General features: G+C 36.3%; 1 protein-coding gene across 6 annotated transcripts in view; it reads left to right on the top strand.

The window, feature by feature from the left end:
- cic (Putative transcription factor capicua) overlaps window positions 1-22,594 on the top strand; it is a 101,888-nt gene that overhangs the window by 14,858 nt on the left and 64,436 nt on the right. For all 6 annotated transcript variants that reach the window (XM_089640528.1, XM_089640532.1, XM_089640531.1 and 3 more), the window contains exons 4-10: window positions 3,944-4,105; window positions 5,142-5,325; window positions 10,664-10,766; window positions 16,444-16,680; window positions 17,143-17,285; window positions 17,664-17,877; window positions 22,409-22,517. In XM_089640528.1, the coding sequence (XP_089496654.1) occupies window positions 3,944-4,105; window positions 5,142-5,325; window positions 10,664-10,766; window positions 16,444-16,680; window positions 17,143-17,285; window positions 17,664-17,877; window positions 22,409-22,517 (1,152 nt within the window). The remainder of the gene's footprint in view (window positions 1-3,943; window positions 4,106-5,141; window positions 5,326-10,663; window positions 10,767-16,443; window positions 16,681-17,142; window positions 17,286-17,663; window positions 17,878-22,408; window positions 22,518-22,594) is intronic.

The following is a 22,594-nucleotide window of genomic DNA, read 5'->3' on the forward strand; positions in this document are numbered from 1 at the left end:
CCTCAGATTTCACTGGCCTTACATCAAATGGAGGCATAGGATACACACTCCTTCCCTCCTTAGTCCAGTCAATGAATGGCCCAAAAGGGGGTGTAGCGTGTGTGGGCTGAAGTCCTTCGGAAATATGTTCAGGGTGTTTAGCAAGTAAACATACCAAAAGTCTTGACGTCTAGGAGGTGAGCCGTGGGTGGGGGGGTGGGGGAAAGGTCCCACTTTTGGGTTTTCCGGTTATATCTCGAAAACGGTGCGTCCTAGGAAAAAAAATTCTTCCCCATAAATGAAAGCTTATAAAATTTTCTACAACTTTTACTCTATACATAATTTTCTAATTCTCAACCGTGTTCGAGAAAAAAAAAAATTTTACCTCACATTCTTCACCAAACATTCCTTCATATCGTCTAACCTATTAATCAGCGAAAAAAAATCATCGGAAATAAGTTGTAGAGAATTTAATTCCCATTTAGAATATACACATATACGCAAATTTATCTCCCACCAGTTAACATTTACAGCAATTTTAAGTTTTTCGTAAAAAGTGCTCATTTTCAGAAAAAGCTGTTTTTATCATATTCTTGACCCACAACTTTTGTTCGTTCATCTAGTAATATGTGTTGCCACACTTTAAAGCCAGTTATTAAATGAAATAGATAAAAATCTACTTTATTTTATCATAATAATTTTTTTACATTTTGTTACATTAAATACATAAAAAAATGAAATTTTGTAAAAAAATCATTTTACCTCACATTTTTTATCAAACATTTCTACATATTGTCTAACCTAGAGGTCGGGTGTCAACTGCGAGGAGATAGATAGATAGAGATACATTGCCAAACTCAATCAGTGGTTTGAAGCACATCCTCCCTTCCCACCAACCAGTGAAATAATATATATATAATAATATCAAGATGCCACAATAACTTGCTACGAGCTACGATGCTGTTGGAGTTGGTAAAAGGGCAATGAATGCGATAGTGGACTTGACATTTTCAGACATCAAGTTGTCCCGCAAAGATCGGCCATTCCCACTGTTCAATGGAAGTGGGATGCGAAAAAGCCTACCAAAAAATCTGTTCTACTGTCTCAGATGAACATTGTAGTGGATGGAGGATTCCTACTACACCGAGTAATTTGGCAAAAAGGTGCCTACGTTGCCACAATTTGTGATTTTTATATCACCTACATCAACCACCACCATCCTGGAATGACTCGCACTATAGTATTTGATGGGTACGCAAACCCAACCAACAGTACGAAATCACAAGCACAGATGCAACGGTACAGACTGAGAAGGTCAGCTGACATCAATTTGACATGGAGCACATCGATACCTGTTAAACAAGAAGATTTTTTATCCAATTCTACCAAAAAAAGTAACTTCATCTCCTTACTACAGACAAAGCTTCAGGAGAATGGGATACAGACTCTTCAGGCCACCGATGATGCTGACATCCTTATAGTGAAGACTGCTGTGGGACAATCCACTCAAAATTCTGTGGCTCTCGAGGATGTGGACCTCACTGTCCTTTTGATTGCTTCCACTCCTCCCACCCAAGATATTCTGCTGCTGAAACCCGGACGAGGGAAAACCAAAACAATGGAACTGTCCACCCAAGAGATGCAGCATCGTGGATTTGAACACATTCTGTTCTTAGACTCATTTACCGGCTGCGACACAACATCTGCAACTTTCAGGAGAAGCAAAGTGGGCTTTTCAAAATTGTACTTGGAGTCAGAAATCATCAAGCAAGAGGCAATGATATTTTACAAACCCTCTTCTACTCACGACGAGGTTAAAGAGGCTGGGAAAATGTGACAGAATATGAGAATCATATTCTAGAAAAGGACTTGTCCAGACTGGAAAAGGAGAATGACAATACAAGCACAGATTCAACCATCGTAGCAGTATAGGACCTACAGGCAGTGCTGTCATATCCGCAGGGGGAGGCGTCTTCCTACTGCTACATTTCAAAGCTAGCCGGCAACCATTTAACAATTGCTGAACTAAAAGGCGACAAAACAGTAAATTGTTACACTCAGGATGAGACACAGGGAAAAAGAAGCGTTATTGAGATTGGGAGCTGTGTGCTGAAATGACTGCTACATTTAAATGACAAAGCTGACTGTCCAATAGACATTGTCTTTTACAACGATCATTGTTGTGGACAATGTACAAATATGCTGTTACAACATTAAAAAAAATAAAATCTATCACACACAAATTTTTAGTAAAGGGCCACACCCAAAACAAGGTGGATTCGGCTCACTTAACCATTGAAAAATAAGTTAAAAGAGCACTCCGAAGCGGACCGATATACTTACCTTCCCAATACGCCATGGCCATAAAAACGGCAAAGAAAAGTGGCAAGCCTTACCTGGTTCACGAGTTGAGTCATGAGGACTGTTTGATATAAAAGCTCTGAAGGACCCCCAGGTAATAATACCCATTTTGGACATTCGAATGTTTAAAGTAATTAAAGACGACGGCAACTTTTACTTCAAAACATCCTACGGATCACATGCCTGGGAGGAGACGAAGAAAAGGAATAAACGGGGAAATGGGAGCGTGAATCCTGTTCTGATGCAAGCTTATTCCAAGAGACCATTGATGAGAAGAAGAAAAATGGTATCCTAAAGTTAGTTACTGCCGGGATAATACCGTCAATTTATTCAGATTTCCATAAACGATTGGGAAACTTTGAAGTTACCAGCAAAGGGAAGAGCAGTATTATGTTAATTGTTTATAAAAAAATTGTGAAGCAATAAATAATTTTTTATTGACAACATTCTTTTTTTTATACCTAAAACAGGTTCCAAAAGAAGAAGCCACTATGACACAAAATCAAATGTTACACTGATTTTAAAGCCATACTGGCATATCTGCATTTTACTCTTAATTTAAGTAATTTTCGATTTATTTGCAACTACTACTTCAATAAGCAGTATTCGTCTAAATTTTATTCATTCATATCTTTGAGGTGAACCAAACGGACGTTAAAAGGAAAATATCATATGCGAAATCTTTAAAGCGCTCTGGTGAAAAACAAGCATTTTGCAGATATGCCGGTTTGATTTCACAGTGACGATATGTATATATTCTAAATGGGAATTAAATTCTCTACAACTCCCCCCCACCCACCGCTCACCTCCTAGACGTCAGGACTTTGTCTACTCGGTAAACACCCTAAAAACATTTCCGAAGGAATTGCTTAGACTTCATTCACGCACGCTACAACTCATTCGTTGACTGGACTACCTCTACAATACATCTAATAATCGGACTCGGCTAAATCCTGTTTGAACTCGACAGTTTTGCATTTCGCCTGTCCCTGAATTTGTTTGTCCTACTCATGATGGAGGTCATTTAGTAAAAATTATGTTTTAAGTATGAAATTGTTGTTTCTATTTGGACTTCTTGTTTGCACTTTTTCAATATTATGGTACCTACCCACCGGAAGAAAGTTTGAAAAAAGAATTGTTGTCGTGACATATCTTTGGATAAATTGTATAATTCCTTTTATGATATGAAAAAAAATATATGGTGTATTTTGGTGGAATTTTGGTTTAGAGTAATTAAATGCCAATTTGGGAGGCGGGTGTGGGTGCCGCCGCCCCGGGAACCATTTATTGGATAACCAACACCTCTGCCATAGGTCACCCCAAGTGGTTTGGTGACTTAGCAGGGGTTCCTGGATGCATTTGGATTGAATCGGGAGAGACCTTTTGACCTCTCCAACCGGACTCTCTCGACAGATCGCCTTGCACCGCAGCGGGAGGGATGTATTCATATGTCCTTCACTCCTGGACACACTGGTCCTTAGATTCCTACCCACCCCTCATACCTTTTGTAGCTAGGCCCCCAAATAAGAGTATGCTTTAAAGCACCTTTATGTTTTCAGTGATTGTTTCCTAATGGCCATTGTTGGTTGCTTTTATTTCCCAGGTAACGGGGGGCAGCCTGGATGTGGAGGAGGTAGTGGTGAAGCGTGCCGACATCCGCTTGCTGCAGCCCCCGTGGTGGGACGAGCTGGAGGACCTGGGTGCGCCCTCAACCCCCGCACCAGCCCCCTACCATCAGCTTCACCATGTGGTTCCCACCCTGCAGGTCAGTTAAAAACAAACAAACACCGCTGGTTAGTTAAGGTGTCATGTTTGCACCGAAGAGAAGACTCCGCTTTGTAAACTTCAAACCAAAAACTAATAGAAACACATGCGACAGTTGCTAGAACACACTAAAACAGCAATATGTAATTATTCTTGGTGACCGGTAAAATGGTTAACTCTAGCGAGCTAGATGGCATAGTAAGAACTGAGAAGAGTACCACAACCCTACCCGTTGCGTCATGTGTACAAAGCTAGGTGCTCAAGTCTATGCACGCGACGTATTACTGAAGTTACTGAGAGAGCACTGTTGTATCGGACGTGCTGACTATAAATACAAATAGTAACCCTCGCTACATCTCTCTGCTCTGTCCACTGTACCAGAAGGAGCTTCTCGATCACAGCAGACACGCTCTACAGTGTTCTCTCTTCATGCGTCTTGCCTCTCTGTGGATCGGGACCTCCAGTCTACATGTATAGTACTTGTGTGACTCACCCTGTCTGGCACAACTGCATGTCTGAGTGTTGTAATTGCCACAAACAGCAATTAGCCTTAGCAGCTAGCTACCCAGATTATCAGCCAAAGCAAGGGTAATATTTGTCAATGGATGTATATAATATTGTTGTGAGTCTCGCAGCGAATGGTCGCTTCATGGAACAGACATTACAAAACTAAAATACCTGTCTATATGTCTTTTAAAACTTGGTTTGAATTCCTACCCAAGGATCGGGTAGGACCCACATTTATTTGAATATTAACTGCTGTAATGTCATCCGATTTCAGATAAATGCGTGTACGTGATAGCCACCAAAAGTTGATAGAATGCATTTTCATCTACAACGAGCCTATCTGCTGAGTTTCAGCCCGATTGGATGTTGGGAAGTGGGTTAATTTCCGCTTCCAAAATTTGCATTAATTTATTACTGAAAACAAGAGTGAAATTCAAGTAGATTCACAGTTACCTATATTCCGACAATACAGTTTGTATGTATACCTTTATTATGTTTTATGTAGTACATTGTTCTAATTGGTTTTCCAGCCTTCTGAGAACTTCTTCACCAGCTCCCCGGTGGCGGGTTCTGGGAATAACATCCCCGGGGGCTTGGGCATGACCCCGCTGTCCAACGGCTCCGTGGACGACCTGCGCCGGCATCAGTATGATGACTTTGGAGAGAGCGACGATGATCTCAGAAGGGAGGACATTATGTTCCCCTCAGAAGCGGGTAAGTACAAAAATTATCTATGGTTTATGTAATTTTAATACTTTAATACTTAACTTCTTGATCGCTGACTTTTCGCTGTGCGCCAATTGATTCTATTTTCGTAATAACTTGTTTTTTACAAAATGATGTTTTTGTAAATTGTACTGTCTTACCAGATGATGTGTTTGTGTATATGAACAAGAGGCAATGTCCATGTGTGTGTGCCAGGAGTGTTTAGAGAGTGGTTTGAATGGTAGTAGAAGTCGGTGAGGCGCGACGAAGACTTGACGCACTTAACGCACTGGATTGAGACACAGAGTCGAATGAAAGTCCATATGTAGGACGTTAAAGTGAATAGTTGAACAAGTCATGGACGCTAGAGGAGGACATACGATAAACTGAAACAAATACTTAAAAATGCACCCACTTTTCAGATACACTATAATGCACAGCCTTCCCCAACTTTCATCCTAACTATTGATACCGGCAATGGTAACCCAGCAACACGGGGTGTATGTCAGATAGTATATGTATAAATATAGTAGTGTCCCCAGAATAGCTAGTTATATTCAGAAAAATGATATGTCGGCACACAAGAGGTCAAACCTGGAACTGTGCTCTACCGTGAACAAAAGGATAGGCACTATTGCAATACATACCTCCGAGCAACACCAGATGACAGCTTATATTTATAAAAATAGTATATAATCTACCATAAGTAGTTTCCCCAGAATAGCTAGTTAATTCAGATAAATGATTAGGGATATGTGGCATACAAGAGGTCAAACATGGAACTGTGCTCTACCGTGAACAAAAGGATAGGCACTATTGCAATACATACCCCCGAGCAACACCAGATGACAGCTTATATATATATATATTTATAAAAATAGTATATAATCTACCATAAGTAGTTTCCCCAGAATAGCTAGTTAATTCAGATAAATGATTAGGGATATGTGGCATACAAGAGGTCAAACATGGAACTGTGCTCTACCGTGAACAAAAGGATAGGCACTATTGCAATACATACCCCCGAGCAACACCAGATGACAGCTTATATATATATATATTTATAAAAATAGTATATAATCTACCATAAGTAGTTTCCCCAGAATAGCTAGTTAATTCAGATAAATGATTAGGGATATGTGGCATACAAGAGGTCAAACATGGAACTGTGCTCTACCGTGAACAAAAGGATAGGCACTATTGCAATACATACCCCCGAGCAACACCAGATGACAGCTTATATATATATATATTTATAAAAATAGTATATAATCTACCATAAGTAGTTTCCCCAGAATAGCTAGTTAATTCAGATAAATGATTAGGGATATGTGGCATACAAGAGGTCAAACATGGAACTGTGCTCTACCGTGAACAAAAGGATAGGCACTATTGCAATACATACCCCCGAGCAACACCAGATGACAGCTTATATATATATATATTTATAAAAATAGTATATAATCTACCATAAGTAGTTTCCCCAGAATAGCTAGTTAATTCAGATAAATGATTAGGGATATGTGGCATACAAGAGGTCAAACATGGAACTGTGCTCTACCGTGAACAAAAGGATAGGCACTATTGCAATACATACCCCCGAGCAACACCAGATGACAGCTTATATATATATATATTTATAAAAATAGTATATAATCTACCATAAGTAGTTTCCCCAGAATAGCTAGTTAATTCAGATAAATGATTAGGGATATGTGGCATACAAGAGGTCAAACATGGAACTGTGCTCTACCGTGAACAAAAGGATAGGCACTATTGCAATACATACCCCCGAGCAACACCAGATGACAGCTTATATATATATATATATTTATAAAAATAGTATATAATCTACCATAAGTAGTTTCCCCAGAATAGCTAGTTAATTCAGATAAATGATTAGGGATATGTGGCATACAAGAGGTCAAACATGGAACTGTGCTCTACCGTGAACAAAAGGATAGGCACTATTGCAATACATACCCCCGAGCAACACCAGATGACAGCTTATATATATATATATTTATAAAAATAGTATATAATCTACCATAAGTAGTTTCCCCAGAATAGCTAGTTAATTCAGATAAATGATTAGGGATATGTGGCATACAAGAGGTCAAACATGGAACTGTGCTCTACCGTGAACAAAAGGATAGGCACTATTGCAATACATACCCCCGAGCAACACCAGATGACAGCTTATATATATATATATTTATAAAAATAGTATATAATCTACCATAAGTAGTTTCCCCAGAATAGCTAGTTAATTCAGATAAATGATTAGGGATATGTGGCATACAAGAGGTCAAACATGGAACTGTGCTCTACCGTGAACAAAAGGATAGGCACTATTGCAATACATACCCCCGAGCAACACCAGATGACAGCTTATATATATATATATTTATAAAAATAGTATATAATCTACCATAAGTAGTTTCCCCAGAATAGCTAGTTAATTCAGATAAATGATTAGGGATATGTGGCATACAAGAGGTCAAACATGGAACTGTGCTCTACCGTGAACAAAAGGATAAGCACTTTTGCAATACATACTGACATTTGCTGGTTTTGATGGTGTTTCAAAATAAAATACTATAATGTTAAAAGCAGATTAATGACTTTTAGCGTTATTTTAGTATTACAAATTGACATGTGCAATTAAAAATATTTAAATTTTGAAGACAAACAAGTTTTTAAAGTCACTTACTGATGTTTTTTTTTTTATCGTTTAAACTAATTATGTGCCACTTTAGAATTATTTAATATATTAAATTTTATTTTGTAAACTTTTAAATGTACAAAGGTAAAGGGTCACGTACCGAATGTGAGAATCATATGGATATTGGCCTGCTAAGTTCAGTTGGCAAGCTGTATGGTAGAATTTTGATTGAAAAGGTAAGAAAGGAAACGAAGGATAAAATATGGGATGTGCAAGGTGCTTTTGTGAGTGGAAGGGGGTGCATAGACCAGATCTTCTCATTGCGTATGCTCACTGAGAAGTTTCTGGCAAAAAAACAGAAACTTTTCTGTGTCTTTGTAGATCTACAAAAAGCATACAACCAGAGTCGACAGGAAAAAGCTATGGAAGGAGTTGTCCGAGTATGGAGTCAGGCAATTGCGTCTCTGTATGCGGGAAGCGTTGCATGTGTTAGGGTGAACAGTGGTTTTACGGGTTGGTTTGATATCACGCTTATTCAATCTATACATGGATAATTGTATGCAAGAATTAAAAGAGGTGGGATTGGGTGCGAATTTGAGTAATCTGAAAGTATGTTGCCTGGTGTATGCTGATGATGCGGTGCTGATTGCTAATAGTATGGATGATCTACAGTCTCTCGTGTCCAGGATGAACGAAGTATGCATGAAAAATGAGTTTATGATGAATGTAAGTAAGTCTAATGTAATGGTGTTTGAAAGAGAGAGTACGAAAACAGTGCAATATAGTTGTGATTGAGGAATACTTAGAGCAGGTGGATGAGTTTGTGTATTTAGGAAGTATGTTTACGCGAGAGAGAAGGCTGACAGATATTGAAAGAAGGGTAAATGCAGGTAACTCCATTAACCACTTAATACTCGTTTTTTTTTTTTTAACAAAAATGAAACTAAAAACATCAGGTTATTTTATTTTTTATAAAGAGTTAACATAATTTGAAATTGACCAGTTAAAAAAAAAAACAAAACAGAAGCAATTAAAAATGTAAAAAAACTTAACCATATTAAAAAAATAAAACAAGACTAACTATAATAAAAAATAAAAACAAAAATAAAAACCGTCCATGAACATCGCTCGTTCAAAAGCATTAAGTGGTTAGTGGAGGACTGAACGCAGTTGGCGCTAACAAAAAATTGTCCAAAAAAGCGAAGTTAGTAGTCCACAATGGAGTGCTAGTACCTACCCGGTTGTATGGAAGTAAGGCATGGAACTGGCAGAGAAAGGATGAAAGTAGATTGAATGCTGTTGAAATGAGATCCCTGAGGCGTATGTGTGGTAAAACCATGTGTGTGAGGAATGTGGAGATCTGCAGAGAAAGGGACGCTTATATTATTATCTCCTTCTAACACTGTTCAAATCATATATCTCACCATAGTAAAAAATGAGATAGCATAACTTTTATGAGTCCATGTCAGGCTTGGAGAAATATCTCCCAAAAAGACTGTAAGGATGTTTGACATCTGGCAGAAATATCTCCCAAAAAGACTGTAAGGATGTTTGACATCTGGCAGAAATATCTCCCAAAATTTGCTGTAGAGGTTTACAAAAAGAACCTTATGGTAAAACTTGTACATATTGTTGATAATAATCTATTGAGATGGTAAAGACTTCTTGAGTGGACTACTGGCAATAATGAATACGTTATCGAGAGATATAAAATGAGAGTGGTTTCAACAGATTGGTTATTATTATCGATATTGTTTGAAAAATGAAGATATGAAAAACACACCGAACGCTTTATGAAGCTTGGGATGCATTTGAATGTAGATTTTAATTAAATTCATTATTAATGCAGTCTGGAAAAAGCGTACGTATTATGACGACTATACTATTTAATGGTGCTTACACATTGCATGCCACAGCAGTTATTCTGCAAGGGTATCCTATGTAAATATATATAGTACTTACTGCAGTTTGTGTGTTGTGTTAGCTATGTAAATATTGTTCTGTTTGATCAAATGTTGACAGCGTGCTAATCTTATTTGTAAAACATTTGTCAAATTGGCGATGAGGACGCATTTAGCTGGGGAACCATTATTGTTGCAAACATTCCGCAGAGACTTTTGATAATGAAATTCAATTAATTAATTGCGACTTAACTGTAACACGTTGCAACAATTGAAAACATAAATGATTTGTATACCACCACAGTATAACTATCTAGGATTCAAATTAATCAGCTGTCTATAGTCTTAAAAAAATAAATAATGTGTCCTTACCAAAAACTAAATCATAATGTGGTTTCATTGATAGATAGTTCATTCAAAGAATTTACAATAAAAACAATGTAATTTGGTAGTTTCTTTAGCCCATATCGTATAACACAATTCCTGATTGTTGTTATTATTAATTTTTATTTTGTTAAAGATAGAGAAACATTCCCGGGTTACGAATAACCTAACAATATTTGAAAATCTCCCACTACCACCACAGAAGGTGGAAAATGTTGCTTGTGTTGTGATGGAGGACTTAGGAAATGAACGTCCGACGTCTAGGTGGGACCCAAACGCGATACATATAGATACAATTCAGCCACTGACCGGACAATATTATTACATATTTCTCGCCAACAGTTGGCACACTTCCTTGTCACACCTCCCTATTTATGAAACTCTATAATAATTCCAGAAGGCGGTAGCAGTAAGAGGAGCAGTCTGCAGAGCCGTGGCAGCACCTCTAGTCTAATGGAACAAAGAAGTATTACTCCCAGATCTCAACCACCCACTCCAAGGTACAAAGACATTTACTTACTGAGCGACGTGTCATTTAACCTTCCAACATCACTCCACATGTTTTCACACAATGTATGTGGATCATATTGATATTTTATTTATTTATTTATTTAACGCCCAGAGGGCTTTTACATGGTTGGTAGTATAATTTTAATTTGACAAATACTTTCAAACATAAAAAATAAGAATAAAATTACATTTGATAAAAGCTATGCAACAAGTCATACAAACACAAGAAACAAAAACAGAAAATTACAGCTATTTGTTGGTTTACATGATGTGTTTAGGAGTATTGTTGAAATAAATGTTTTAAATGATCCACAAAACTTGCCAAGTTGGTATTGAATATGTCAACATCACCCAAGTAATGATTTCCCATGGTGTGAAGTCGTTGTATCAGAGAGTGGGCAATGTAGTTACGCTTATGTGTGCTGCTGTAGAATATTGTATTTTGTCGTGTTGTTACTGTGGGTGTATGTATGTTTATAAGTTGCAGGAGTTCACAACAGTCGAATTTAGAGTTAAGTATTTTGAATAAGAACGTTAAATCGTTTATTTTACGTCTATCTTCTAATGTATGTATTTTTAGAGTATTTAGTAAGAAATTGTATTTTAAGTCTTCGACAGGGATATTTAATTTAAAATTTATAAAACGTAGAAATTTTTTTTGTATTCGCTCAATGTTGTTAATGTGAATTTTATAAGATGGAGACCAAACTACTGAGTTATATTCAATTAGACTTCTTACTAGAGATACGTATAATAGTTTAATGGCTTGCAAAGAATTAAAGTTTTTAGTTGTTCTTAATACGAAGCCTAGTGTTTTCATACCTTTGTTCACAATTTGATGGATATGATTGGTGAAACTTAGTTTTTCATCCAAAATAATTCCAAGATCTCTCATTTCCGTGACTCTTTCTAAAGCTATGTTATTGATGGAATATTCGAATAAAACAGGATTTTTGTTTCTGAAGAAAGTCAAGGTTTTGCACTTTACTACATTTAAAAATAAATTATTTTGAACGCACCAATCTCTAAACTTACTAATATTTGACTGTAGTATATGGCAATGATTTATATCAGTTATTTTCTTGTATAGTTTGACGTCATCTGCAAAGAGCAATACCTCGACATCGTTGAAGCAATTGGTTATATCATTGATGAAAATGAGGAACAAAACCGGGCCAAGGTGACTACCTTGCGGTAGGCCACTGGTAGCCCGGAAAGCTTTCGACATCCAAGATTTTATTTTAACAAACAGTTTACGATTTGACAAATAGCTACTAAACCACTTTAGCATGTTATCCCTTATTCCTAGAGCAAATAGTTTTTGGATTAGTAGTTTATGGGATACTTTGTCGAATGCCTTCGAAAAGTCTGTATATATACAGTCGACTTGTTTATTTTCTGCAAATGATTGTATAATGAAGTTTTGAAATACCGTTAAGTTAGTTGCGGTGGATCTTCCTTTGATAAAACCGTGCTGTTTTTGATTAATTAATTTTATTAATTTGGGATAGATTTCATCAAGGACCAATGATTCAAAAAGCTTTGGCAGTACTGACTGTATACAAATGGGGCGATAATTAGCTATGTCAGTATCGTCTCCTTTTTTGTAGATCGGTGTAATGAAGCTAGATTTCCAGCGGTCTGGAAAATGTCCAAGGGACAAGAGACGGTTAAATAGTAATGTAAGTGGTTTAGATAATGTATTAGAGCATGTTTTGAGGAATATTGGTGGAATGTTGTCTGGGCCAGCAGATTTGTCAGTGTCTAAGGAAAGTAATTTTTGTTCGCAACACTTTTGTGTGATTTGGCAGTTTGTTAAGTTTGTGGTCATATTAAATTTGTATTCGGGTATTTTATCATCTGGAGTGTCTTCATCATATGCATTTTTGAAGAAGTCCGAAAAAAGGTTTACAATATCCTGTGTATTGTTTGCACTGATTCCATTCATATGCATTATTGGCGGGTAGTCTGTGTTTTCATTGTTCATTTTTTTAAGAAATTTCCAAAGGTTTTTGGATTTAAAGACAGTGTCCTCGACAGAGGTTATGTACATTTTGTAACATTGTTTGGAAAGATCTTTACATTTTTTCCTAGTTTCGCTAAAGATTATATAATCATTTATGGATTTACTTTGTTTGAATTTTTTGTGTTGACTCTTTTTTTGCTGAAGAGAGGCTGTAAGCTCTGATGAAAACCAAACCGGGTAGGTATAGCTTCTTGGTGTGTAAAAAGGTACATAGGATTCAATAGTATTAGAAAAATATAAATAAAGTTTATCTAAGGATTCATCAACGCTTTCATCGGATAAAAAAGACCAGTATGTATTTGAGAAATGGCAGTTAATTGAGTCGAAGTCGGCTCGTTTAAAGTTTAGGACGCTTTGTGAAGGTTTCCTTTCATTATCACATGTCATATTTAATTTAATGTATAGGGGAGGATGATGATTATCTATAGGTAGAAGTGGATCATTTGAGAGTTCAACAGACATTTTAGGATAGTTTGATAAAGCTAAGTCTAATAAGCGATTGTTACTGTTATATATAAAATTATGTTGATGAAAGTTTAGAAAGTTTACCATGTCCAAAATTTCACGTGCACGATCGTTTTCACTTTCGTTTATGATGAGACCACAGTTATTTGCTTTCCATATTAAGTTTGGTAAGTTATAATCCCCAAGAATAACAATTTTCGAGTCAGGATATTTTGATGAAATTGTTTCGATGTCTTGACAGTGGTTTCTATATGACTGAGGGTCAGAAAGTGGTGGTAGATAGGCCGTTCCAAATATAATTTTCTCGAGAGGAGTTGTTATTTGCACAAAAATATGTTCGATGTTATTGTGTTTCGTGGTTAATTTTCTTGCTGACAACTTCTGTTTTATTGCAATTAAAACTCCTCCACCTCTTGACTTGGAACTTGATCTGACGTTTCTGTCGCAACGAAATACTTTGTAGTTAGTAAGACCGAGTTCAGTCGATTTGATTTCCGAGTTTAGCCAGGTTTCCGTAAGTATAATGATGTCATGATGATGAGAAGGTAGAGCTGCTTGTAGGTCATCGAGTTTTGATCGCAGTCCGCGGATGTTTTGATAATAGATTTTTATGGTTCTGGTTCGGTTAGGTGGGATTTCTTGAATATTTTTGTAACTTCCTAGTTTTTTGGTCGATTCGGCACGATTCGGGGGGTGGAGTTAATGTATTTTATGGTGACATCTTCACCATTTTCTTTCCTTTTTTCCAGCTGAACCCTCAGATCGCTCAGAAATTTTTGTTGCGCCGGTGTTGAGTCGGGGTAAATTCTGACATTGTTCTTGAGAAGACTTCGTTTGCTTAGAATATTTCTGGATTGTGTTGAATTTTGTAGTTCTATTTTTATTGGTCTAGGCTTGTCATTTAATAATTTTCCAACCCTATAAAATTTAGAAATATTTTCATTTGCTGAATTGTCGATTACACCGATTATACTGGTGACAGCTGCCTGGTCATCCAAGATCCTGCCAGCTTCTGTCGCTTTAATGCTTTCGGGCACATTGCAAATAATAATATTTTTAGATCGCACTTGTTGTTCATTCATTTCCGAAATTGCCTCGCAAATATTAAAGTTGTTTTGCGAAGGATTTGCTCTAATATCCTTGTATGCACGCAGTTCACCTTCTAAATTAGCAGTTTTGGATGCTACAGCTGAAGACATGGTACTTATGGCACTTAAAATTTTATGAATATTATAAATATTGATGGTATAAAGTGATTTTTCATTTTTCGGGTGCTAATTTTTCTCTATAAAATTGCTTTTATAAAAGAGGAAATTCTACATAGGCCTTGTGTAATTTAAAATACTGATATTGGCCCGTTTAGACGCAAGCCACAGAATTATGAATGTTTGTGGGTTAGGACGTAGACAAAATACAAACAGATGAACGTGTAACTCAAAAGTGACTAAAAGTAGACATACAATAACTATGCTTTAAACCAGTGTTCCGCAACCTTTTCTCACCTACGACACACCAAATTTCTTCCTAGAATTCCGCGGCACACCAAAAGCTTAAATATATAGGTAATAAATTGATACACAAATTTTACAATAATTTCTTGTTTTTTATTTGAAAAGTATACATACATATAAATATAAAATATTTATTTTTATGCAATCTTAATAATTATTATAAAATAATAATAAATTAATGAGCGATTAATTGTTAAATTAACCTGCACTTGTTTCAATGAACACAAAAGTTTTATATTCGGCTCGATTTTTGACAGCGCAACCCGAAGTTCTTGGTCAAGACCTTTTAAGCATGACCGCTTATTTTTAATTAATACAAGCGTTGAAAAACTTTGCTCACATAAATATGTCGTTAAAAATGGAAGTAGTGTTAAGAATGCTTTGACAGAAATGTGAGGATATTCTTTTTTAACGTAAATCCAGAAAACATCTAATTGATCTTCGGAGAAGTGAAGTTTTAATGTCGTGTCATTATTTAAATCTGCAAATTCCACTCGAATTTGCAGAGGCAGTGCTTCCGGAGAATTTATTGCATTGGTTGCAAAAGGATTTCGAATCCAATCGTATTGTTCCGTATTAATGGAATAAAAATACTGACCAAATTTCTGCTGAAGCATACTTAAATGTTGTCGGGTCAGATCCACAGTTAATTGTTTGTTTTCAATTGTACAGTGGTTGATCCTTTGGTACATTTCCAAACATTCTTTTTGCAACTCTTTCTGCCAAAGTTCGTTATTAAGTTCATTCAAATGCTCGAATATATCAGCCATGTATGCAAATTTGGCTTTCCAGTAATTATCATCGAGGTGCTGATATAGTTTGAGCATATTTTGATTTAAAAGAAACTCACACACCTCGTGATGAAGCTCAAACAATCTAGCCAAAACTTTGCCTCGGGATAGCCAACAAATTTCAGTATAAAACAATAAGGATTCATATTCGGCTCCCATTTCTGCACAGAGTATTCCAAAGATTCGCGAGTTTAGGGCTCTTGATTTAATTGTGTTTACGATTTTAATGCATTCATTCATCGTGTTCAAAAGTTCCTCCGTTAAATTTTAGACCATCAATGCTTCTCGATGTATGCAGCAGTGTGTAAATTGTAACGTTAGATTTTTTTTGTTTTACACAAGAGACAAAACCTTTTTTACTACCCGTCATTGCCACAGCGCCATCCGTACAAACAGCAATGAAATTGCTCCATTTAATATTATATATTTTGAAGAAATCATCGGTTACTTGAAAAAAATTTTCACCGGTAGTTCGCTCTGGAACCTCCTTACAAAATAAATAATGTTCTTTAATAAAATCCTCGTCAACGAAAAGTACAATAGCTATCAACTGTGCTTTATTTTTAATATCGGTTGTTTCGTTGATCTGAAGTGCAAATTTTTCAGCCAATAACAGTTTTCTAATCAGTGTTTCTAATATATTGTGAATACCTCTTTTAACAGTATCTGCAGACAATAAAAACTAGACAATATTATGAAAAATATTTTGTTATTGTGTATTAAATACATAATGATATATTGTAAAATGTCAAATACATTGAAAATGATCGCGGCACACCTGTGTCCGACTCACGGCACACCAGTGTGCCACGGCACACCGGTTGCGGAGCACTGCTTTAAACAATAAGCGAATGGTAAATATTTGATTTGTCAGATCTCAGGCTGCTACGCCGCACAAGTACAAAAAGGGAGATGTGGTGTCCACGCAGTCGGGCGTGAGGAAGAAGTTCAACGGCAAGCAGTGGCGGCGGCTCTGCTCGCGAGAGGGCTGCTCCAAGGAGAGCCAGCGCAAGGGCTTTTGCTCGCGCCACCTCTCTCTCCGGGCGCCCCGCAACTCCAACACGCCGCTCACCAACAGCGGCGCTAGCAACACCCACACTCCACATCACAGGTGATATCCCAGATTTAGAATGCTGCCGTGAAACCAACGAGATGGAAATTACTTTTTCTCCCAGATCTAGCGTAATTTCCACACAAATCATTTCTCTCAAAACACATACACTCATAAATCATGTTAGACGATTCAGCTGGTCAATGAAGGTGCATCTACTTTAGATATCGTTAGATGTATGAACGAGTATTAACAGATTAATGACTAACTTTTGGCATATATTCAAGAGTAAGCATTATTATCCATATCCTCTTATGTACATACTGTGTTTATATGATTCATTCTCTACTACAATATTACTAATCAAAGTTATCTTTGTTTAAATTTAGTTAATGTTAGGTTATTAGTTATTTCATTTCTGATTTGGCTGACTGTATGTTAGGTTGACTTCACTTTTGTTTAAGTTTTTGCATGCATGCATTCAGTAAGGTAGAATTGATTGTTGATTGAATTGACTGACAGAAGCAGTAGTAAATCCCTCTCCTCCTCCGGCGGGCCCATGGACGGAGAGGACACCTCGCGGGACTCGGAGACCACCTCCCCCCACTACAGCCGGGTGGCTGGGAGATTTGATCTCGACGAAACAGAGGCAGCCAACATGCTGGGTAAGTTCCGTTAACTTTGCAAGCTTGTTTAATCCCTATATTTTATCTTTTTAAATATATATATTTGATCATTGAAGACAGTATAATAATGACTCTCAAACTAAAAATGTGAAACAAAAAAAACAATAAAAGATTTCATTACTTCTAGGAATTGATTTTTTTTCTACTTTCAACACTTTATATGGTTCAACTGAAGCAATTAGTTTTTCAATTTAATAAACTTTTAAATGTTGTAGTGCCTGTGTGTTTGCTGGCACCTGTAAAACACATAACTGTAAAATTTTTGAATATTCAAATTTGATAATCACTTACATAAAAAATGAGTAGCAGTTTTCTTTTCCACAATCGATTTAAATTAACCTCTAATGTATTTGACAGTGTCTCTGGGCAGCTCCAGGTCAGGCACGCCGGGCTTCTCGCCCCCGGGCCCGCCGGCCAGCAGCACGGCGCGCGCCGGCCTGGTGGGCTTCCCTGTGGCGGCGCGGGGCTCCCCGGATGCCGGGCCTCACCTCTTTGTGCCCATCAGCAGCCCCCCACCCCACCCCCCCCTGCAGCAGCACAAGGCCAGATACGCGCACCAGCAGCTGATACGGTACGCATTATTTCTTATTTTTTTTTGAAAATGCGATTTTTTGTATGAAGATTTTCAGGAAATCTGAGCGGCGCGCGGTCAAACTGAAATTTCCTGAAAATGTTCATATAAAAAAATGAATTTTCGAAAAAAAAAAAATCATTTTTAGCTACAACGACATCAATAACGCCATTTTTTGTAATATTAGCACTCTAGTACACCAAATATTCATGACGCGCCACTGCCTTTGACCTTAAAGAAGGTCAGTTTGGGTTAAATTAAAACATAAATAAAAAACTAGCCTAAAAAAACCATCTGAACCGCTCACCAAGCTGATGCTCCTTATGCGGGTAATTTAAAAATGTCGCTAGAAGAAAGGTATTTTTCGCTCGAATAATCGCGTAGACCACAAGGTTCTCCTCGGCCGAACGACATATTCGTAAACAGGGAATTTATATCTAAATTCTGACATCGATTTCATTCGTGTGGCCGATGAGATATTTTGCCGCATCTGGAGGATACCTACAATGTCATTTGTTAGGTACTTCTCCCCACACAAAAGTTGGCCGAATGATTTTTTTTTTCATAACAAATTTGCAATCAACTTTTGCCGTTAGTTTTGGTAATGTGGCACGTCGGATATATTCATCCCAAAAATGACACCGGAAGTCGTCGCTTTCCAGGACTCCTCCCGGGCCGAAATCTGGATGAATGCATTTTTTTTAACTAATCTTATTTGGGGTTAAAGCCCAGTACTAATTTGGTTCATGTGGCCTATGGGATGGGATTTTTACGGTCATCGCTTGGACTACAAGTACGGTCGCAAAAATTGTCACGCACATGTGCTCTTAACTATCCCGCAGCCAAGTGGAGGAGTAGGTAGTACCCAAAATTACTATCCTCCTTATATTAGCTTAAATACTTAGTATTTTACGTATTTCTGCGCAAATACATAAGTTACCATGAATAATTGGGATTTGTATAGTTTAAAAGCCCATAAGACAGATAAATGTATGGGGTCGTCGGGAGACCCACCTGGTTACAGAAGTAGTTTGTTTGGCCTCTCCTTTTGGCCTGTCTTGAGTCAAGACCCAACATTCCGAATTTCTACCGAACTATAAGAAGTTTTCGTTGAGCACTTTAAGTTTATAAGTTGTTCAAAAAATATATGTTTTTCTTTAAGATAATATCCGTACATTTGTTATGCTAAAAAAGTTAATTCCTGAAATTCTCTCGATAGAAAAAAATCGCGAAATATGCTCCGAAAATGAAAAAAAATAGGTTTTTTCCTTTATTTAACACATTACATGTATGAAAAAATTCACAGTGTTTCTTTAAATGTTTAATTAAATACATTCAAAGCAGTCTGTTCATTCCAAACGTTTTGTAGTATTAGCGCGCTCTCTCTAACATTTGGATTTACATATGTCCCTTTCAAACAATCGTCATTCGCTGCTCAGACGGCTTACTTAATAGACGCTACGCTTGTGCTTTCGGCACCTAAAATTATGTTATTTATTGTAAATAGTATTTTATTGCAAATATTTGATTAATTTATTTTAAGTGTATATAGCATTTTATCGAAAAAAGTGTGCAAGTAAAACTTTCGTTTTACTTGCACACTTTCGGTGTCTGATTGCCAGTACCATGACATGGAATGGGCCTGCTTTGGCATAAGTTTCACTACATTATGAGACGTTCTACCATTCTATATTCTGAAAGAGTACCACAAATACAGTCTCTCCAAAATACTAGCTCCAATCTTTCGATAAGTATATTTAGTACGTCATGATTGATATTTTTTCCAACGAAAACAATTATTTATGTGAAGTTGGGATAAATAATATCTGCCTCATAAATATTGGTACAGACAGTAGGAATTAACTTCACAGAAATTTCCACCTGAAAACCAAATTTCTGAAAACGTATAAATGTGCTTTCGCATAGTCTTTTTTCACAAAAACGCACAAAATGTAAATCTAATCAATAAAATTTAATCTTTATAAATTTCAATTTTTACTTGAATTCAAAAAAACACTCAAAGCAAAAAAAACGACAAACAAACCTCATTATTAGAAATTATCGTTAAGGGAAAACTATGTACAAATCAACAAAAAAACTTCAGTATTAGAAATTAATGTTATAAAAAAAAATGCATTTGTAACCGGAATTACCAAGTAAATTTGTTTTGTATTGGCCTTCGAATAATGATGATTTTTTACGTAACTCCACACAGGAGTCCCCGAAGAAAATAATTTCCCTCAGAGCCTGTGTCATCTTTGAGGATGCTGTGTCAATGGTCTTTTTGAGGAAAGGGAGAAGATAAACTGGATCTTGTCGCAGACAAACTCCTGAGACATGTTGTAGAAGGGAGGAAATACAGATTACAGCAAATAATTCCACGTTAGAACATAATTTTATAATGCCTACAACTCACATTACTCTATAATCATTGAATGAATAAATAAATAAATATACAAAAGTCTTCTGTTTTACAAATCATAGAAGGTACATAGGGTCCAAACGTTTTTGATAGAAAAAATAAGCATAAAACACATTATCTTCATGTTGCTATGAATTATCTTCATAATGTATATTGTAAGTATAAATACCACCAAGTATAATTACCACCATAATACAGGCATTTGCCTAGTTTGGGGTATTAATAAAAAATAAAATAATGTATGTGTATATAATTTATAAAAATGTACAAAAACTAGACATTATATATGTATACATACAGATGTAATTTCAATATTTTATGTAACTTGGATCCACGTATGTGTCAACAAATTTTATGTATCAAAAAATTTTCAATAAAAAAATAAAATTAAAAATAGATGTCCCGGGGTAAAGTGACTAATTTCAGGAGGTGATTCAGCATGATTATAAAAGTAAAAAATAGAATGTAACTTTTTCGAAATTACAATGTTTTTTACTTGTACTATCATGTAGAATGACCCCTCGAAGTAAACGCACTTCACCCCCTTATACCCTGTAAAATATATATTTTAAATGATTTAATTTATATTGGTAATATCGGATAGGTTGCGAATTATTGGCATTTGGCATCGACCATGGTTCTATGTCGTCAACATAATAATATTGCTAGCAATCGTTCACCGACTGGAAAGGTTATTAGCCTAGGTCAAATAACCTATCTGTTCGTCGATGCTTTATACATATGCAGTTAAATCCATGGCGACTTTAGTTAATTACACCGCTCATGGAGACAATCTCTCTCTCATTGGTATTTTTAGTTTTATGTGATTTCAAAAGATGTCTCAAATACAAAATAAAGTACATAATAACCACTATGGAACTCCTGTGCGCAAATATGGAAGCTATTGACGGTGGGCGTTTACAAAATTATAAATCCGTTTAGGTTTGCAGGGCCTTAAAACAGTCCGCTGGTTAAGTAGTAAATTTTTACTATTGTTGTTTTTTTAAGTGAAACTTCTTTACGCGCGTTATGCAATTTCGAGGACCGGAGTAAAACCAACTCATGACCGTCATGAAAAACCGTGATCATTTCGCTATAGGAGCCTAGCCAATATTATATACCTACTTTAGGTCACTCTCCAAACTCAGCTTCGCGGTCTAGAGGCAGAGCGCCCGATTGTCGTCGTGAAGAAAGAATCCCCGCTTTAACTAAATTTTTTTTTCTTTTTGTGATTTTTTTAATAATAATTTTTTTTAAAGTGATAAAATGCTCTCGTGCTGCGACTTTTAGATATTTTGACTATATGATATTTTGGTCGAATACGTAATGACCGCGGTCTAGAGGCAGAGCGTTCGACACTCGTTATGCAGGACCCGGGTTCGAATCCCATATTTTTATAACTTTAAATTTTTTTTATCAACGATTTGTAATAATGTAGTAAAAAATTAGATAAATTTGTTAATTTAAATTTAATTTACTTTACGGTACCTATATGATATTTTGGTCGAAATATAGCTTACAAATCGAGCCGGTAGAGTCGCTCGGTATTTTGATTAATTATTTTTATTTATCAACGATTTGTAATAATGTACTAAAAAATTACATAAATTTGTTAATTTACCTTTACTTTAATTTACTATACCTATATGATATTTTGGTCGAAATATAGCTTACAAATCGAGCCGGTAGAGTCGCTCGGTATTTTGATTAATTATTTTTATTTTGAATCATTAAAATTACTAATCAAGGCCAATAACGCCGCGTCGCGCGAAATATCTCTCCTCGCGGTCTAGAGGCAGAGCGTTCGACACTCGTTATGCAGAACCCGGGTTCGAATCCCATATTTTTATAACTTTAAATTTTTTTTATCATATGCTACTTATAAATATGTCAATAGACAGAAAAAAAGAGAGAATGAAATGAAAAGAGAGAGAGAAGAATAATAAAAGTTTCACTTCCGTCGTGCGTAGGCTTGCCACACACTGTATTTTTTTAATTTAATTTATTTATTTTTGGTTGTAAGTTTTCAGTGTACTTAGTTGTGTTTTGAATTCTTTTTAGTGATTATGAATGAATATTCTGTATTTATTTAGTTAATGTTATTCCCAGGCCAGAATTGGTTCGTCCAGGTCCAATGGTGGGCTCCCCTCCGGCCAACTCTGGCGGAGTGGCCACCAGCGTCATCAGGATATCCCCCCATACCACTCATCATTACCAGGTAACTAACCATCTTCATAATTCAATTCATGAAATTCAACATGTTAAAATATGTGAAAAATACAGTGAATACTTTTT

The sequence above is a fragment of the Hesperophylax consimilis genome, chromosome 15 (genome assembly GCF_061612785.1).
Source record: "Hesperophylax consimilis isolate HC1 chromosome 15, BYU_Hcon_1.0, whole genome shotgun sequence".
In the NCBI taxonomy this organism is placed as follows: Eukaryota; Metazoa; Arthropoda; class Insecta; order Trichoptera; family Limnephilidae; genus Hesperophylax; species Hesperophylax consimilis.